This window comes from Phoenix dactylifera, unplaced genomic scaffold (assembly GCF_009389715.1).
Source record: "Phoenix dactylifera cultivar Barhee BC4 unplaced genomic scaffold, palm_55x_up_171113_PBpolish2nd_filt_p 000334F, whole genome shotgun sequence".
Taxonomy (NCBI): Eukaryota; Viridiplantae; Streptophyta; class Magnoliopsida; order Arecales; family Arecaceae; genus Phoenix; species Phoenix dactylifera.
In genome coordinates this window covers 138223-157500 of record NW_024067797.1, presented here as the reverse complement: position 1 = coordinate 157500, position 19278 = coordinate 138223, and the positions used below count along the sequence as shown (strand labels likewise).

The window sequence follows — 19278 nt, the reverse complement described above, 5'->3', positions numbered from 1 at the left end:
AAAAATGGGAAAATTAATATGAACTCTATGATAGAAAACTTATAGAGAGGATGCCAGCAAAACAAGCATGCCAACTATATGAAAGCAGTCCGGCCTCCCCTTCTACTGTGTCTGTCATAGGTGGTGTTCAATTTATCAACCAGCTCATTCATGGTACTGCAAAGTTCAACAAAGAGTTGTTATAACATGCCCGAAATAACTTGATAAACAGTTTCAGATATATAAATTTCCATGTCCATCAAACAACGGGAAAAGAATAAAATATCACAAGGCAACAGGCTTTCTTATTTCATTGCAACATATCAACTGTACTGGCAGTGGCAGAGAAGCAAGCAGATAAAGTCATTGGTTCCTGCATAGGGCCTCTAAAGAGAATTTTTGTGAAAATAAACGAGCATCTGTATTAATTCTAGGTTAGGGATCCCAGATCAAAATTCTTGGAAGCACATTAAAAAAAACCCCTCCTTTTGTAACATGTGAACCATAAGCTCAACCAAGAGTGCAAATCTTCAAATATTTGTATCTCCATGTAACAAGGGATTGGAACATAAATGAGTTACAGTACGAGGAGGTGCTGGGACAAGGCTTGATGGTCAGGGTTATGGAAAGAAATGTCCAATCTTAACATTAGTGAAAATCCAATTGGTGCCTAACAACTGGAACTGTTGCTATAGTTATGCATAATCCATTCAAGTCCCATCAATCAATGAGATTCTAACTTTAGGGTAGTTTCCTTCCAGAATGAGGCTACTAACCTCAAAATAGTAACATGGCTACCCCAAAACTGGTAGCAAAGTCATATGCAACAGGTTGTGCCTTTTGAACCTAAGAGCTTTTGGTTGCCAGAGATGTACGCTCCATAACAAAGCCATATGCAACAGGCTTTGACTTTTGAACTTAAGAGCTTTTGGTTAACAAAGATGTACGCTCCATAACAAAGTCAATCTGCAACAGGCTTTAACTTTTGAACTTAGGGTGTTTTTGGTTGCCAAAGATGCACGCCCCAAAGACCAGTTTTCCTGGAATTGGGCACTTCGGGCTGTTTGGTTGGCCCACAATGATCACGAACATGCCTCTCAGAAATTGGGACTTTTCCCCAGTTCAGTGGGTTATAGCTATAAACTCACTTCAGTGCCGAAAGGGAGCAACTTATGCCACTTTCATGCAACCAAATACACACTTAGGTTGAGTGCAAAACTGCCCTATACCCATTTCAAGGCCATCTGTGCCTTTATTAATTGATAACTCGACTAGTTCGACAATCCTTCTTGCATACAAATATTAATCGACATTGCTGTCCCCTCCCCCCACCCCATCCCTCCTCTTTTTCCTCCTCTTGTTGAAATGCTTCTACTTAATGGAAGACACATTATAAAAAGGGTGACTCAGGCTTTAGGCATTCATTTTATGAAAGCTCTTAAACCTTTTTCTCTTTGCAATTAAAAGAGACTTTTTGCATACCTTGAACAGTTTGTGAACATCGCGAGGTAGGTCATGAGAAGTGTGTCATTGAATTCCTGCAAGGACAAATTAACATGGTTATGTACTAACTGATGGATAATTAGAAGAGAGCGTCTAGGGAAAGAAAATCGAACTTATTATATTGCTTGAATTTTGAAAGCAACAGTACTGTCACGATCATGATCTCATATGCATAAAGTAGGCACTATCCCAAAGTAGTCCAGCTTAGTGGGAATAGTAATGTAATGCATCAAATCAAGCAAATGCACAAATCAAGCAAATGCACAAAGCAAGGTTGGCATGCAAAAAAATTGTTCAACAGATACCATCAGAAAATCATCTTGGAACTTCTCTGATTCCATGGCTGGCAATCTTCTCAGAAGGCTCGAGACTTGCCTAAGCAATGAATTGTCAAGGGGAATATCACCTGCATGTTTAAAACTGTGAGCATTTACTGCAAATTCAAGGAAAGACACCATCAACAACAAAAGCTATAGCACAGTAAGTGGGAAGAAATATTAGAGGAATTCTGATTAATTTCCATCTCTTCTCCTATGTTATGCTGGAATTGGTAAAAGATGAAAGATTTCAACATTTCACACTAAAGGTATCCATCACTAATAATAAATAAGATAAATTTTGTACCAAAAAAAATAGATTCTACTATTAAAGATACAGTAGCAGGAAATGCAATCTAACGCAAAGAAGAGCCCTCAGCATAGAATTTTGTAAAAAATGGCCTGAACTTAAAGAAATGTTGATGCAAACTCGAAGCAGCATGGCATAAAGAATCTCCATTAAGCACTACGAGGAAAATGCTTTGACGTGCCCGTTAGTGCATGTAGAGTAGTTCCTTGGGCCAACTTAAAGCTGGCTTGGAAACTCCATATTCAAACCCCATTCCCCCCCCAATTGTTTTGCACAATTTCCCAAGAGTCACATCATTCCATATATGGCAGGAAGACCTTTCGTGTGCATGACATAGGCACTCCCTACCACTCCTATGTAAATTGTCCATTAAAGTCACAAAATGAACTGCAAAAACATTGAATGTTTAATAAATCTGAAAGATTATTTTAAGTCATATAGAGGTACCTCTCTGCATGGCAAGCAGATATTGATGAACAACTCTGATTCTGCTATTTAGCATTTTGATGGCACTATGTGTTCCAGTAAGATGGGCAGCCACTGCTCGCATAAATCATTTTTGTCAAATACACAAGAAAAATAAGATAATAGAAACTATAAAATGAAACAACAAAATTCAGTTAAATAAAGAAGCCTCACATTGAGTTGCAGCTGAGCCGCCATCAGATGGCTTGAGATGAGCTACATGATCGACTGAAATTCGTTCCGCCTCTACAGTCTTAATTATTGGAAAACATGTCCATTTTAATAAATCTTTGCAACCTCATCTAGTTAGCAATGAAAGTAAATGGAAAGAAAAAGACCAACCTCAATGGTGTAGTTTGATCTAACAAATATGAGCTGAGGAATTCCATCAATGACATGCAACTCTTGAAAGCAACAACATATTTCCAGAAAAGAAGGCCAATTGTTAGTCATATTCCTGAATCAAATATTTATGAAACAACATAATTTAATAGAGAGGAATTATTATAATTATTATTCCTTTCCTGCAATTAATTCAGTTTTATTGGTTCGTAGAAATGCAGGTCAGTGTATCAAATCAAACCACAGAACACAATTAAATTAAAGATTCAATTGCATAGACTGACCGACCACCCTGAGAAAACTAAGAAAAACTTAAAACACTGTAACAAAACAACAAAAAGTAAATCTAGTAGGGAATCGGAAGGATCCCTTACTAGCCCAATCTATTGAGAGATTGATTTATCCCTCAATAGCCCAAGTCTAAGACCTAAGACCCTAAACTGAAAATAGGCAAAAGCCTCCCAGGCCTTGCGGCCGAAAACTCTCAACAATGAGAACAATGATCAAACTCTTGACTTGATTGATGCCTCACAAAAGGACGCGCCCTGCTAACAAGAATTTGAAGTTAATCTACCTGTTTCATCATGGGAATATCATTTCCCAATGACAGCAATGAAACTTTATTAGCGCACTAGTTCCAACATATGGGTTTCTGCTGACAGGTCTGTGTTTGAGTTCAACAAGTTGATATAAATTGTAGGGTCATATTTGTAAGCAAGTTGTCATGTCAATGTCTAAGTCATGCCATAGGCCCCAAAATCGTTTTGTTTAGCAGTCTAATCTGCATAGGATTTATGTAAGAGCTTCACAGGTTGAATTAAGTGGGTAAGGTGACTTCTGATTTTAAATAAGGTAATTTAAATAAAAAATTGCTATATGTGACATGCTTGCTGAGAAAGAGGTATAAATCCATAAGAGCACTTATATAAAGCTCATCATTTTGCAAAAGAAATCTCAAGTAATTCTTTACAAGTCCTGTAAAGAGAATAAGTCAAGACTAACACAATGCATTAATGCAATTTAAAAGATTAAGAAGATTGAATATGTCATTTATAAAATTTAGCAAACAACAGGCAAGAGGTGCATTTACCAACCCCTACATAAGACGTGAAACAAGATGGTTTCGCACAGAAACAAAACTTTGATTTTGCCCCAAAAAATGAAATGTACTTCCATTAGGTAAGAAAGATGAAAAGATATAATAGTTACATCAATGTGCTAGATTAGTTATATGCATTGAATAGCACCATGATTTAAGGTTTATTAAAAAAAAAGTTGTGAATATAGTAATGGAAAAATACTTTAACATTTAAACATAAGGGTTGCAAAACATTCAAGAAATAGGATAGACAACCAATAGTCTCTAAGGCTGCATTTGGTAGGGGGGATAAGTGGGGGTTCATCCTTCCAAATGCTAAAAAACGGAAAGCGCTATTTAGATAAAATGTATTCAGATAATTCTATTCCATCAAAATTGTGGAATAAAATAATTCCATGAAATAGGGGAAAGTTCCTTCCAATTACAATTTTGTCCCATATTCACTCTTTAAACAAACCAATAAACGTCGAAGGACAATTTTGTCCTTGTGATAAAATCCAAATAATTATGATAATCCATGTATTCACTTTTTTCTCCACTTATCCCTTCAACCAAACAGCAAAAGGGCACTTATTCCATGGAATAGACTATCCTATCTACAATAGAGGAGATAAACCTCCAAAAGTTCTCTTCTACCAAATGCAGCCTACAGAAATCCTAAAGTATTAAGACTGTGTTAGGAAGAAGAAAAAGTTAACCTAGAGTAAATGGGTTAACTTGCCCCTGCTCTTTACTCCAGAATAAATTACTCCATCCTACATGGAGTAATTTATTCCTGGGTTAAGTGGGGCAATTGGGTTAGGAAGGCAATAAATTGTGTACCTACTACCTACTTTTCAAAAATACCTGTTTTGCCCTTCTGAAAAGTGATTTGACTCAAGTGTTCCAATGATTGTTTTGGTTGAAAAGGGATAGAATAACTAAATGACTTCTACACCCTCTTATTCCGCTTTCAAACTTTGCCTAAAGGTTCACCAGTTTTTAAAAGAATAGTGAATCACACAACTTATGAATCAATAAACATACACACACACACACATATATTTGTCTTTTAGCTTCTTAATCAGCTAGAATTTGTTTAAAAGCCTACATGGAAAAGGTTGCTTACATTCCTATGGTTCCAAATGAATAGTAAATCAGGATGAAATCACAAACAATGACACAGATCAGGGTGCAGCAGCAAATATAGTGGTTATTGGGGATTATTTCAATAGCCCAATGAAGACTATCATGCTTATCCGGACTGTAGTATTGACTAGGAATTTATAGTAGAGTTTCATATCTCTCTACAGATATGGCCCTAGGAGAACTGCAACGCATTGGAGGGACTATTGATTTTTATCTCAAATTGAACAGACCTAATATCACTACCATGCATTAGAACTTCTCATCTTGGATCCACTGCTCGTTTGAGTACTTGTTAGCAATCCAGAGAGAGAGAGAGAGAGAGAGAGAGAGTGCATCAACAATTCAAATCTTCAAGATCAACAGATCCTCCAAGATCTCCAATCTGACAGTCTAGAAAGAATGAAAGATCATAATGCATCAGAACTGTCAGATCTCTATGCCAGGAGCCTCTTACATTTCCAACTTTACAGCATCAACTATTAACTAACAATAACACTTTCCAATAGAAATTGTGAAAGAAGGGCAGGGGGGAGGGATGGGGGAGGGAGAGAGAGAGGGCGGGGGGAGTTAACATCAAATAAAGTGTTAATGTACTCCAGAACAGTCATTCAAGCAGGGCATCCATGTTTCTCTCTATTAACCACTTAACAATGGCACAACCCCTAATAATTATTCCTGCTCGCCAATCAATTTTGCTGGTTATGTTAGCAATTTCCAATGATTTCAAGATACATCCAGAGGCTGTTAGAAGAAAGTGTATATGTAGGGGATATTTTACCTGTTTTGCAGGGCAGCTGGGGAGTGGGTTTGACAGATTTCTACTTTATATTGCACTGGAATTGGGCACATGTAATGCACAAAAAATTTTAATTAGAGCATTTGATGGACCCTGATTCCCACCAATTTGATTAGAGCAGTGCACTAAATACATTCTCTATTTTAATCGACGTACTTATTTTCTTTCTTAATTATTTCCAATGCATAAATAGGAACAGGTATATGTATCAGAAGACTTTATTTTAATATAAGATTCTACAGTTGGGAGATTATCAAAGTCAGACGCAAGTTGTCATGGAAAGATTTGCTCCATATATTGTTTTCATAATTAAGTTATCAAGATAAAACCCTGGTCCAACTTTCCCTTTAAAACTAATAATAAAAAAGAAATGTTCATAATAGGGGATTTCAGCAGATGGGGACCTGGAATACAACATCATGCATGCATCAGACTCATTAATGGTGCAATACATGGGGGGTGTCAATCTAAACGAACACTCCCATTCACCAGCCATTCTCTTGGTTGCTATTACCATTAGACCAAACCACTTCCTAACAAAAGAAAAAGAAAGGTAGAACTCAATGGGATTGTATATATAAATGAGAGGGGAACGAAATACTAGCTAGGATCATGAGATGCACTTGCATGAGTTGGGATTGCAGAAGCCAAATCCAAAAAGTAAAAACAGAAATCTCTGGAACAATGGAGTCACTAGAAAAAAATGGCAGGCAACTGGAATTTTTTAAGTATATACTTTCTACTTATTTGAACAGTATTTTGTCTCGATCATAAACCTCGTGCCAATACCTTAGTGGTATAAGTCAACATGCCCTTCTATAGTTGCATGGTACATTCTTGGAGATGGTAGAACACCTATACCTAGGGGTACAAATGGGTCGGGTCGGGTCATGAGTGACCCCGACCCAACCGGATATTCAGGTCCTAATTTTGGACTCAAAACCAACCCAATAGAAGATCGGGTCGGGTTGGGTCGGGTCCACCACTACAATTTTTGATCCAACGGATCATTCGGGTCAGGTCGGGTCCATATATAACCCGGACCCAACCCAAAAAATTCGGATCCAATTCGGGTCCGGTTCGAGTCAACCCATCCATTGCTTTAGAACTTATTTGCACCCCCACGGGCTGCGGCACGCGGGCCCAAATAATTTTACAGATTCGGGTCAGGTCGTATCGAGTCAGGTCGGATCAAGTCGGGTCGAAGGATTAAAAGCCCAAAATTACCAAATTTTAAATGGGTCGGGTTGGGTTTGAATTCAGTAAATCCAGACCCGACCCAGAAAATGGAATGGGTCCAATTTTAGGATCCGACCCGGCCCCACATGTCCTCCAAAATAGGTCAGGTCGGGTCTATGCGGGTCGGGTCACGGATCAACCCGACCCATTTGCGGCCTTACCTATACCATATATTGACCACCTATACCATATCTCGGCACGGAGGCATACCAATTCCCATCTTTTTAGACCAAAATGCCTTGTCGCACAATCATACACAAGGTTCACCGAACTGAACCAAATCAAACGGCACGGGGCATTCCATACCGTATTGGTTCGGTATCGGTACCGGTACCGGTACTCGGTACGTCGAACCGCCCTATACTGTACCGACACAGCAATAGTGTGACACTGGTGCAAAGCTCGGTAGCTAGACGGGGTACCTTGATCATACAAGTACTTAAACCATGATACGCCATAGCATACCGAACCGAGTGGTATAGAGTGTACCATACTGTACTGTTTCGATACCGATACATGGTATGGGAGGCATGCCGACACTCAGTACGCCAAACCGGCCCTCTTACCGGACATACCGACATGATGACAGGGTGGCACCAGTACGGGGCTCAGTTCCAAGATGGCATACCTAGACTTAAACCTTGTATTTGAGAGCCTATTTAAGTATAAACAACACCTTAACCTAAAAGAAAATAACAATACTTCCCTACAAAATATCCTTAAATTTAAAGTAAGCTAACCTAAGAAACAAATCTACATGTTATCAAATTATGAACATCAAAGAAACAAGCAACAAAGAAATATGACAATTAAATTTAAAGTGCCACCTCATCAACAACAACATAGCATGTAAGCTGCTAACACATACAATAATAAATAAATAAAAAGAAGATTTTGTCCTTGGGGGTCCTAATGATACTAACAAAAAATATTGAAACAAGACAATATTAATTTATTATAGCAAATGTTTTTTTTTATTTAAGTTTTTGGTTAGTAGACTCTTGTACACTACTGAAAATTCATAGTAGATTTCTCTTACATAAAAATGAACTTGTGCATAAGAATTTTCATATTTTTCTTGTGCAACTCAATGAGCATATAACATAAAAATGGATATTCAAAAAAATTCAATGACATTTGTCTGCATCCTTGAATGTAGATTTGTGCTATTGCACCTGATTTTCAAACTTCGCAAAAAATTAAGACCATGCATGTTTTTGGTTTTCGATGGAGTAAAAGTTTCTTATTAACTCAATTAGGATAAAAATGTTGCTTACATAACAAATGCATTTATCTAGACATAAATCTCACATATTTTAAATGAAAAGGAAACATGATAAACTAATTTTTGTATTATCACATTAATATATTTAACTAGAGATATCTTATTTTAAGCATACAATCTTCACTCCCCTAATAAGACCCCATTCTTCTATTTTGCTCTCCCTGTAACATAGATGGGCATTAAATAGCGGAGATGATAAAGTGAGAATGAAGAAAGAGATACCAAGGAGGCAAGTAGAACGTGAGAAAAATAGAAAGAAAAATTACAGGAGAAAAGCAATATCATTTAAAAATTGGGTTGGCCTCAGAGTAACTACCGTCAATCAAAGTTTCATCCAGTTCTCTAAAATCCTTCACTCTACTCACTACTTGACCATATGTGCAGAAGCATGAAAATAGGCAGATAGAGGGACCATCAGTGGTTTCATCCCTATGGTGGAAAGTGAACAAGAATGCCACAAATTTTACACTTATAAATGAGAAGCAATTCCCAATAAATTCCTCTATTATTTTTGAGGAAAAGGTGCGAGGTACATTCAACAGTTGGAATATTAGAAAAAATGCATCTCAATGCTGCTCTTCTTTATCTACGTCATGACAAAAACCAACTTTTCCCAACTACATTCAGCATATCTTCTCCACATCTTCTTACATACCATGGAAATGTAAATAGAGAGGTTTCGATTTAAAGCATTATTGCCTAGCAATTCTTACACTTCAATATGAGAAGAACCTCAAAGAAATGTGTCCACAAGCAACATTACATAGATGGATTGGCAGTAAACACCCCACCCCCCCCCCCCCCCCCCCCCAAAAAAAAAGGAAAAAGAAAAAGGGATCACGTAAGGGGGGAACCCTGATGTTGCAAGGTTGAAGAAGAAACTTATTAGAAGTAATAAAAGAGACAGACACACATAGTCAGGACTCAGAAATAAATTGGCAATGATTTCAAACAAACTTTGCCTCCATTTTTTTCATTCAGAGAAGAAAACAAGAAACAGATTGGTGAAGTTTGAGACCTCACTGTACAAACTACAAAGCATCACATATGAGAATATAAGGAAAAAACAAAAGAAGGTTAGGGGCAAGCTCACACACCACTTTCAAAGATGGTCACTGGAAGGTCCTTTTGAGCATGGTTGATTGAAGGATTCAGAAGGACATAAACAGGACTTTCATTAATATCCATCAACTGTTTCAAAAAGATGTTTTGTTAGCAAAGAGCATAAGCTATAGAAGAACTGCTTATTATTATAATAAGCTCCTTGAACAAACAGCAAAAGAAAAAAATAGAGTTCTCCAAAAAATATCATATGGAACTATGATGCAAGAAGGATAGCATCTCCTAATAATCATTATGAACAGAGAATATTAAAACTCACATCAGCCAGTACAGAATCGCAGATATGTTCACGTACAATAACATTGCTACCACAACCAACATCTTTTGCTAGAAAAGTTAACTTTGCCCCGGTACTAATTTTGTCGATTATACCACTTATGACATAAATATCAATATATCCATAACACATGTAATTTTTACAGCCGAATGATCAAATAACTATAAAAAGGTCTAAGCAGTATGAACATGTGTAACCGAGTTGCACCTTTTTTAGCTCTTTCTATCTAACATACTCCCTTTCTCACGAAGCAAAAACAGAAGGACAGAAAAGTGCAGTGGATTCTTACTTACGCTTGGCAAGCAAAGAGTAAAAAAAAGCCAGGATCATCATCTCCTCTATCATTCGGCCTGTGAAAATTTGGCAGAAGTCGCATCTAATTCTTGCCTCTTCACACTACTTCAGCAATAATAAATCCTAATCCATCAGTGCCGTAGATAAATGGGTCATTAGAAGAAGTTGGTCTTCTTTCTGTGGAGCCGTTAGGTAGGCTACCTGTGAGGTGAAAGAAGATCTCCGGATTCATCCGCCACCCACCCTCCCTCTGTTGGTAATGCTAAATCGCTTGAAAAGGCATGCCTTGCGCTTGTCCGGGCCACGCAGAGACTTAGACACTACATGCTAGCTTACCAGAAATTCGACTGCCCTTTCACTTTAAATATAGTCAATTCGAGGCAAAAAGCTCTCATTTAAGAAATTGGAAGCAGGAATGAAGAAGGGGGCACAGTCAGACTTTCGTCTCAGACTGATCTCCTCTATCATTCGGCCTGTGAAAATTTGGCAGAAGTCATACGGGATTTCCATCCCCCCCCCGATCGAGTCCCTGCTTTGGTCTTTGGCTTTTGGATTTGGTACAACAACATTCCCGAGCCTATGTTTACACAACCTTCCCTTTGTTACTCTTCTGAATGGGCCCGCTTAGTGACAGCACCCACATGAGACAAGAATGAGCTTCAGAATCAGATAATCAAAAAGCATGATTTACTACAAGAGTTTAATAGAGGAACACGAACCACAATTAATAAGAGATCTACAGTAACATCATCATTGATGGATAGCCTTAACATTATCTATATCAGTCTCATGACCAAAAAGAAACCAGTAGATCCAAGAATTCAAATACCACGATACAGGACCTATGTGTACTGCCCATATTAAGCCTAAATCAACCTATATTCATGCAGTTTACCAGCCATGCAGATTGAACAATGCATCAGTATGGAACCTAACGTAGAACATGCCATTCAAACCAGTGATCTGTATGGTCCCATGCTGCAGTTTTTAGATCCTTGCCAAAAATACATTTCTAAAATAATTAATGCTAGCCAAGGCTAAAAGAACTAGGGGAAAAAAAAGAATTGCCCATAAAGCATTTTCTTCTTCTCCATTTTCCACTCATATATCGCAATCTCAAATGGAAGGGTCATGGTCCTGCGAGTAAAAAGGTTTACAGGAATAGAACTATCAAATGTTTAGAAGCAGATCTAGCGGTTTCTGATTCTCATTCATGATCAGTACATCCAGCTAACGAAAATTGAATTTCTTTTATTTAAAATCATGAAGTAAATATATAAGATTGCAGTTACTTTGCATCTGGGGTACGCAAGGTCGGAGGAATCGGTACCGGGCACTGTACCGGTTCCCTGGTGAGACGACTCGATACGGGCCATGTCGGGCCCGTACCGAGAGAAGGACCGTGGAAGAGAGCAAAAGATAAAGAGAGATCGAGTGGGGGAGGAAGGGCGGAGGAAGGTGGCGGATGTCGGCAGAGTGTCGGCGGAGGTCAGAGGAGGCCAGCCTCAGCAGCGGAAAGCGAGGCCGCAGCTGCTGCTCCTGTTTCGAACGAAACAGGGGCTGCCCGCGGCTGTAAAAAATATTATGTTTTTTAAGTAAAGTCGGCAAATCACTTGTCGACTTCACTTAAAAATCATGAATTTTTTTAAAGCTACAGTCGGACCCTGTTTCAACGGCCGCGGCCTCCGCCGACCTCCACCGAACTCCACCAACACTCCATCGGCATCCCGCCTTCTCTCTCCCTCCCTCCCCCGCTAGCTCTCTCTTTTCTTCTCCTCCGGCTCCGGCAACAAATTCCATTTCCATTGCTGGAACCGTGCCGGTGAGCCACCAATAGGATTCGGGACGGCCGAAACCATCCGGTTCGAGACGATTCCGCCAACCCTGGTGGTACAACAATACTGGTAGAAAACGTTGGACCAATCAATAAAAAAATACTATACTATGTCTCTACTTAAAAGCCAACTTATAAGATTGCAGTTACACATCCTTCTATTTTCCTTTAACTAAGCTTTGAAGACCCGTGAGATGTTAACCATTCCTCCCTTAATGATCTTTAGCAAGATTGATTTGGAAATTTCAAAACATAAACTCAAATGAGTCCTTTGTGGATTGAACCAAAAATCCTTCTACACTAAATTGGTATCAAAGTTCTGAATTCAATATCTAAGCTGCAAGATCCTATCATATGGTGGTACACAGATCGTGGGACAAGTCATGGACAACATGAAGAGTGGTGTCCACAACTCAAAAAGAGATTTAAACATAAATCAAAGCCAATAAACAATAATTAAGGACTCATTTGGTTCACCGAAAAAGAAAGGAGGAAAGTGTGCTCAACGAAAAAATAAAGAAATACCTCTTGTTTGGTTGGAGTTTTCAAAGAAAAGTAGCAATTCTATGAGAATAAGATTTCCATATTTTATGGAAAAGAAAAGTCCATAAGGGACATGGTAAAGTTACTTTACCACCGGTTAGAAATTGGGGTCCCTTTTTTTTCAAAAATATCCTTAAGCCATCAAAACCCATGGATAAGGTCTTTCCCTTTATTAAGGATATAATAGGTACTTCCAAGGTTCGCCGTACCGGTACCGAACTCCGTACCGGTGCCGCACTAGTATAGGCGTACCGAGTGTCGGTACGGTACGGTATGCGGTACGCCAGGCGTACCGACATTGGTGTACCGATATCGGTACCCATCGGTACGGGTACGGTACGCTCGGTACCAACCGGTACCGATCGGTACAGCGAATCTTGGGTACTTCATACAATTTTTCTAGAAAAGTAGATGCTCAACCAAACATAAACCACTTTAAAATGTGGCACTTTTCTATGATCAACCAAACATGCCAAAATCATTTTTCCAAGCATTATATTCCCAGGAATTATTTTCACAAAAAAACATTCCAGTAAAAAAAATTCTTCCCGCAAACCAAACGAGTCCTAAAAGCCAAAGTTATGGGAGCAAACAGATAAGCAATAAATATGGCAGCAAAGGGTTGCTTCAGAACTCAATAACTTCAAAACAGTCAAATGAAGTTTCAACACCTGCAAATCAATCACTTGAAGATCTTCAGACATATGACCTTGCAGAAGAAATTTTCATGATTGAAGATCAACTGCCAGTGATCTCATGATCAAACATCAGCAAGATTCGAGTGTTTACTAATTTGTAACCAGAGCAACAGAAAAGCCTAATTACAGATATTCAAAAGAGGTAAAATTATCAACAAATTAAACTATTATTTTGGAACTGTCAGATATGTTCAAGTCCTCAATATGTGATCTTTTCTATCCTGATTTCAAAGACTAAGCAGTCTAGATAAAATTATAATCAAATCAAACTATTATTTTGGAACCATCAGATATGTTCAAGTCCTCAATATGTGATCTTTTCTATCCTGATTTCAAAGACTCAACAATCAAAGTTCACAAGAGAATGAACCAGGTCATCAAAAAAACATCCCCAGGGGCACCCACTCATCAAACAAATCATGATGAAATAAAGTTAAAGTTCATCCATTAAATCACGAAAGGAGATAAAGCTGGATCTAGCAATGGAGCAAGATGTTGGGCATCATCAAAGAGATCTTCTGGTTGATCAGATGCAGTAGACGCATATAATGCAGTCTAGGGTTTACATTATGTTAGGATCTAGATATTTAAGTTTTTAAAGATTTATCTTTTTTGATGTTTTTGGCATCTAAGAGAATCAATTTTAGGGTCTTAGGAATCTTACTGCAATTAATTTTATATGCTAGCATTTTTAACCTTTCAGATGATGGTCTAATGGTTGTCCTTGTTTGAGTTAAATTATCACTAGCATGTACACCATACTGATGTGTACCAGGTGTACCATATTGTATTATTATTAAACTAGTAGATAGTACGGAGGGTCCACCAAGTGTCGGTACGCTGAACCAAAATTTCCATATTAGGTGCACCGACACTATATCAAAATGGTACCACTATGGGGTCTGATATTAAGATTGCACACACTAGGATAACCAGTAAAGTTTTTTCTTCTTCTCTTCCTAGGCTATCTCTTTTGGTGGATCATCTTCAATTGGGACTTGACTTAATAGCCTTCAGAACATAGTTGCAACCTTTTTTGTTAATTTCATCGGCACAAGAATCCGAAAGTTCAAATCTATAATAAGCAATCAAATATGACATTTATGCAGGACTCTAATTGAGAGATTCGCCTCATCCAAAAACCACGAAAAGATTGATCCAAAGTCATACCACGAACATTTAGAAAGAAAGGATTAGTACCCCAAACTCCCCTCCAAAGGAAACATTTTTAGTTATGTTACTTTACCACCCTTACGGAATCTTATCACATGCAACAATGGCATTGCTCCATAGTTCCATATGCTCACACAAAGTTCTGCCCAGACTCTGAAGTTTTTGTCTCTACAAGTTTCTCTCGGTAGTATCCTTCCCTCTTTATAGGCCATCATACTCATGTCTGCTTCCTTTCCAAAGAAGATTATTTTCGATGCTTCTTAATTAATTTGCCCCCTGATAAGAAGCATGAGCAGTGATTCCTAGTAAGAAATTCAAATAAACTAAGCAAACCTGTGATTTTTTTTTCATTTTAACACCACTAATCTCTAAAAGAAATCTCAATATCTGCAACAATCACCTCATGATTTATCTTTCAAGCTGCTCCTTATTTGCCCCTCTTTCTCTCTCACCATTTCATGTTTTGGTTAATAGCAGACTAGCTATATCCAAGTAGGCAAACACTCGATGTGGCATAGCAACATTGTCTCTTAAACCCCATCTACTCAACTGTAAAGCCGAACGCCTAATCAGAACATTTATTCTCTATCCTAACTACCCCTCTCCAATGATGCATCATCTAAACCTCCAACTACAGAATTTATGTCCAACTTGTCTCGAGTTAGGGTGACCTGCTCAATCATCTAAAGCCAGCAGCATAAAAATAAGCATGCTGCAAGGTTATTGTAGGTACAATATGAGGTCAATTCCCACCCAGCCAAACTACCATAAATATATATCGAGTTTCTGACATACATGTATGTAGGCCACACCATTTTTCATTTGCATCTAAACTCTCCAATCTCTCAAACCACCCCTTCATGACATGACTTCAAGTCCTCATGTCTCTTTCAGTTAACAAGTAAATTTTCCATTTACATATGACTTCTGCATATTCGGTGATAAGCCAGCATTTTTGAACTCCTAAACCATCTAAGAATTCCTCATTCAATAGACTAATCAATGTTTAAACATCTCCTCTGCAGTATTCATTTGAATGAATATGAAAAGTGGTTGTTCCGCATTCTTAACCCCACCACCTTTATAACATTGATCCACATACTTAAGTAATCCCACCTTTTCAAGTTGCATTATCTTGAATCTATAAGAACTTTAGCATGGTTGATCCCAATAAATTAATAACAATCATGTGTGTCAAGATGACAACAAATAAACCATTCTGATATCTTCAGTAATGTTCACCACACAGATTAAGCAACTATCTAGGAGTCCAGGACCCAGCCAAACTCCAAAAAGAGTTTGAAAACTTCATATTTATGGTAGCCTTCCATAGATATGCTTCCCTAAAAATTTGTTGGTCACAACCAAATCATCTTCGATGCATCATAATACATTCCATTTTATCCCCAGTTGGTCAAATCAAAGCCAGCTTCCTAACCATGGTCATCTAGGGTTGAAGTACAAAAGCAGTCAAAAACACCACCAACATACTAGTTCTTACATGAAACATCAAACGTGTTGGCTTTTCACCTTATTGAAGAATAAAAACATGTTGCTGCCCTGAACCCAACATTCAAAACCCTTTAACATAATTCAACTCAACCAAACCCTAATATTTTCTTAAGACAAATTACATACTAACCTTATATTTAGTATCTTTCTTTTCACCAGCTAAAGATTTAATGGTAAAATTCAACTGGAATCTATATACGCAGGGTCTTTCGCTGCTCTCTTCCTCCTTATGGCTTTTTATTTGCTAGACACCTGCACTTCTGCAAAGACTAGAACCCTGTCCATTCCCTCTCAAATGGAAGAGAGAGTGGGATATCAATGGCTCAACAACTTAAGCAGCAGGAGACTAGTTTCCAGTAAGCTAACCATGTTCCAAGAAATGATCTTCACAAGCCAATATTCTTTTTCATACTCAACCATATCATGCCTCCCTTTTCTATGCTAAATTCATAGATTTGGATTAAAAATCTTATTTGGAAGTAATCATAAGAGCTTCCAAAGAAGCCTGTGATTCAACATTCTAAGATCATCAAGAACACTGCTACAGTGCTATTTACCACATTGTATAATCATACGCATATCGACTGCATGGATTGAAAAATCTTAGCCCGGTCTACAATCATTCTCACTGTAAACAAACAACCTCGCTAATTAACCCAACGTCAACTACATAAAACAAAGTATCAACTAATTTAATTGAACAAATTATTCTAAATTCCTGACGACAATGCGAAACTTACAGCTCTGTGAATCTGCATATCTGACTCCTGGGCATCACTCCCTGTCGAATACCACCCCAGTATATAAAAATTCGGGAAAACTTTCTTGTCTGCAGTTTTACAAAAAATCCCAAAAATTTAGCATGAGATATTCTTTGAAAATAATAAAAAACAGCCAGGCGTCACCAAATAAAAAAACAAACTAAACTGTATCATATCGTGATCTTTTCTCCTTCCGTTCTTTTTCTAGAGAAGATTATGACAAAAAAACCTAGAAGAAAGGGACACGAGAAAGAACGAAAACCCTAGAAGAGGAAAGAGGGAGCGGTGATTACAGAGCTCTTGCTTCTTCTCGAGGAAGGCGCGGTCGAGGGTGTTGGTGATGGGGTCGTAAAGGAGCTCGAAGCAGTTGAAGATCTCGACGGTGCGGCCGCGCTGGATGCCGATGACGCACCCGAAGACGCGGGGCGGGGGCGGATGAGAGCCGCCATTGGGGGTGGCTCCGGGGGCGTCGGCGCCGGGGGCGGCGGAGGAGGAGGAGCACTGGGCCTGGGCCTTGACCCGGGTGTAGTGATCGGAGATGTTGACGATCACCAGTGGGTGAAGCTTGAAGGTCAGCCCGCTGCTCGACGACGACGCCATCGAACCCACAGCGAGAGAGCGACGTGAGAGCGAGCGAGCGCGAACGAGAGCGAGAAAGCAAGCGAGCGAGAGCGAGAACGAGAGCGAGCGAGAGTGTGATTAAAGAGAGAGGAGGCGGTGGGAAGGGAAGTACTAATTTCCGCTTTTTCTATTTGCCTCTTGGAGTCTCCGAGCACTGGGCTTATAACCGTGCAGAAGATTCTTCGGAGCGCCTGCCGGCCAGCGGGGACGTCGAATGCAAAACTTATTCGGGGTTCGGGTTGTATCTTTCGCGCGAAAGAACGATTCACCTTTTTCGGGACGTCAACCGTTGGATTGCGCAATTGACGCTTCGAGATCTGTGATGATGGAGGAAAAAGAGCTCGGATTGCTTTGAGAGCTGTGTAATTCGTTATCCAACGGTTGACGTCACTAAAAAAGATCGATCATTTTTTCGTCCGAAAGATACAATCCGAACCCAAAACTTGGAGCACGATGAAGATTTTTATAAAATAATATTAATATACTTTAATTTTGTTATACGAATTCTTTTGGGTTCTTGCACGATTTTATTCTAGATCAAGTACATGCCGCAGCGCTGGACATCCATGCATACTTACTAAACATCCGGCACCTATGTTTTGATCATCAAATTTATCTTGACTATATCCTATCTTGTACTTATTCATAGAGATAGAATTTCCAAGAATCCCTAAAAAAAATTTATAAATAAATAATTTTTCATACAAAATTGATACTTAAGTAAATTTTTTATGCAAAATCTATGTTGCTATCAAAATCTAGTTGAATCTTGCTCGGACATAAAGTATGGCAACAGTGTTGAATTAAATCCCTGTGTCTTTGGATTCTCATTATCTTGCACGCAATCCTTTTCTATAGGTAAAATGCCTTGCATGCAATCCTTTTCTATAGGTAAAGTGCCAAATCTCAGAGCAAAATAAACCTACATACATGATAGATTTAATATAGTGATTGGGCAAGCAGGTTTGCCTCACCCATGCTGCGCTAGCGCTATGGATGAAATGTCCCCAAAAAAAGCCCATGGATGAAAGGCATGGGAATAAGAGTACAAGAGGATAGTGATTTGTGGGTATGATGCAATCTCTACCATTTTTGCCGAGGTTATTGTTTTAAAATTTCTATGGTGACTTCCACTACTTCTTCCAGACATTCATCAGCCACTACTCTTCATGAAGAATTGCCGTTGTTATCTCATCTCTCCATCTAATTAATCATCCTCATCATTATCAATTTGCATTTGGCCACTCCTTGTCAATCCACATAATAATCGTCCTTCTCAACGCTACAAAGGAGGTTGCAAGAGACATAGACATGACTCTGTTGTTTAGCCAGCCAGCCTAGCTCTCTATTTGGTCTTCAACCACATCAACTATGGGCGAGATGCATTCAAGCACGACCAGAAGGAGAAGTAGGAAAGCAAGCTCTTAATTAATTGCCATTACCAACCTACTATACTCAATTTGACTCTTGAATTGATCAAATTTGGCGATGCTTTTTGCCTCAATCTTATCGGTGCTTGCATATAGAAATTGCCAAAATTTTAATTAAAGATTTCTATTTTTTTGGAAATGCCGATTAGCTTTGACTGGGTTCATGAGCATAAAATAGATTAATAGTGATTAATTACTTGCAGGAGTACTTATTTTGTTGTGAATGAAGAATGATCTTTTTCTAAAGAGTGACCTGTAGTTGTTCCAAAAGGATGCTTCGCTGAGACAATAAAAGCCAGCTTTTGACATCCAGAGTAAATAGAGGCAAGAAATTATAGTCCTCAGCTAGAGCAGTCCTCAAAGAACTTCTCAAACAAGGGATGATGAAGAAATTGCTCTGGAGATAGGATATAGAGATCACCATGAGGCTGTGATCTTGGTTGGCAAATCCAGGAGAAATTGAGAAAGAGATATATCGCCTTTGGTTGACATTTTTTCGCTGAAATCTATTTCTGATACGAACATATTAGGAATTCCAAATCAACAAATA

The 19278-nt window shown here is 38.6% G+C and overlaps 1 protein-coding gene across 1 annotated transcript in view; it reads right to left on the bottom strand.

Moving 5' to 3' along the window:
* LOC103718942 (COP9 signalosome complex subunit 6-like) overlaps positions 1 to 17490 on the bottom strand; it is a 17721-nt gene extending 231 nt beyond the window's left edge. Inside the window, exons 1-9 of the mRNA XM_008807958.4 lie at positions 16971 to 17490; positions 16657 to 16745; positions 9561 to 9654; positions 2917 to 2978; positions 2749 to 2827; positions 2557 to 2649; positions 1788 to 1888; positions 1462 to 1517; positions 1 to 156 (exon numbers count right to left, since the gene is read on the bottom strand). The exon at positions 1 to 156 is cut by the window's left edge and continues 231 nt beyond it. Of these exons, the coding sequence (XP_008806180.1) occupies positions 75 to 156; positions 1462 to 1517; positions 1788 to 1888; positions 2557 to 2649; positions 2749 to 2827; positions 2917 to 2978; positions 9561 to 9654; positions 16657 to 16745; positions 16971 to 17277 (963 nt within the window). The 5' untranslated portion in view covers positions 17278 to 17490 and the 3' untranslated portion in view covers positions 1 to 74. The remainder of the gene's footprint in view (positions 157 to 1461; positions 1518 to 1787; positions 1889 to 2556; positions 2650 to 2748; positions 2828 to 2916; positions 2979 to 9560; positions 9655 to 16656; positions 16746 to 16970) is intronic.
* Between the last annotated feature and the right edge of the window lie 1788 nt (positions 17491 to 19278).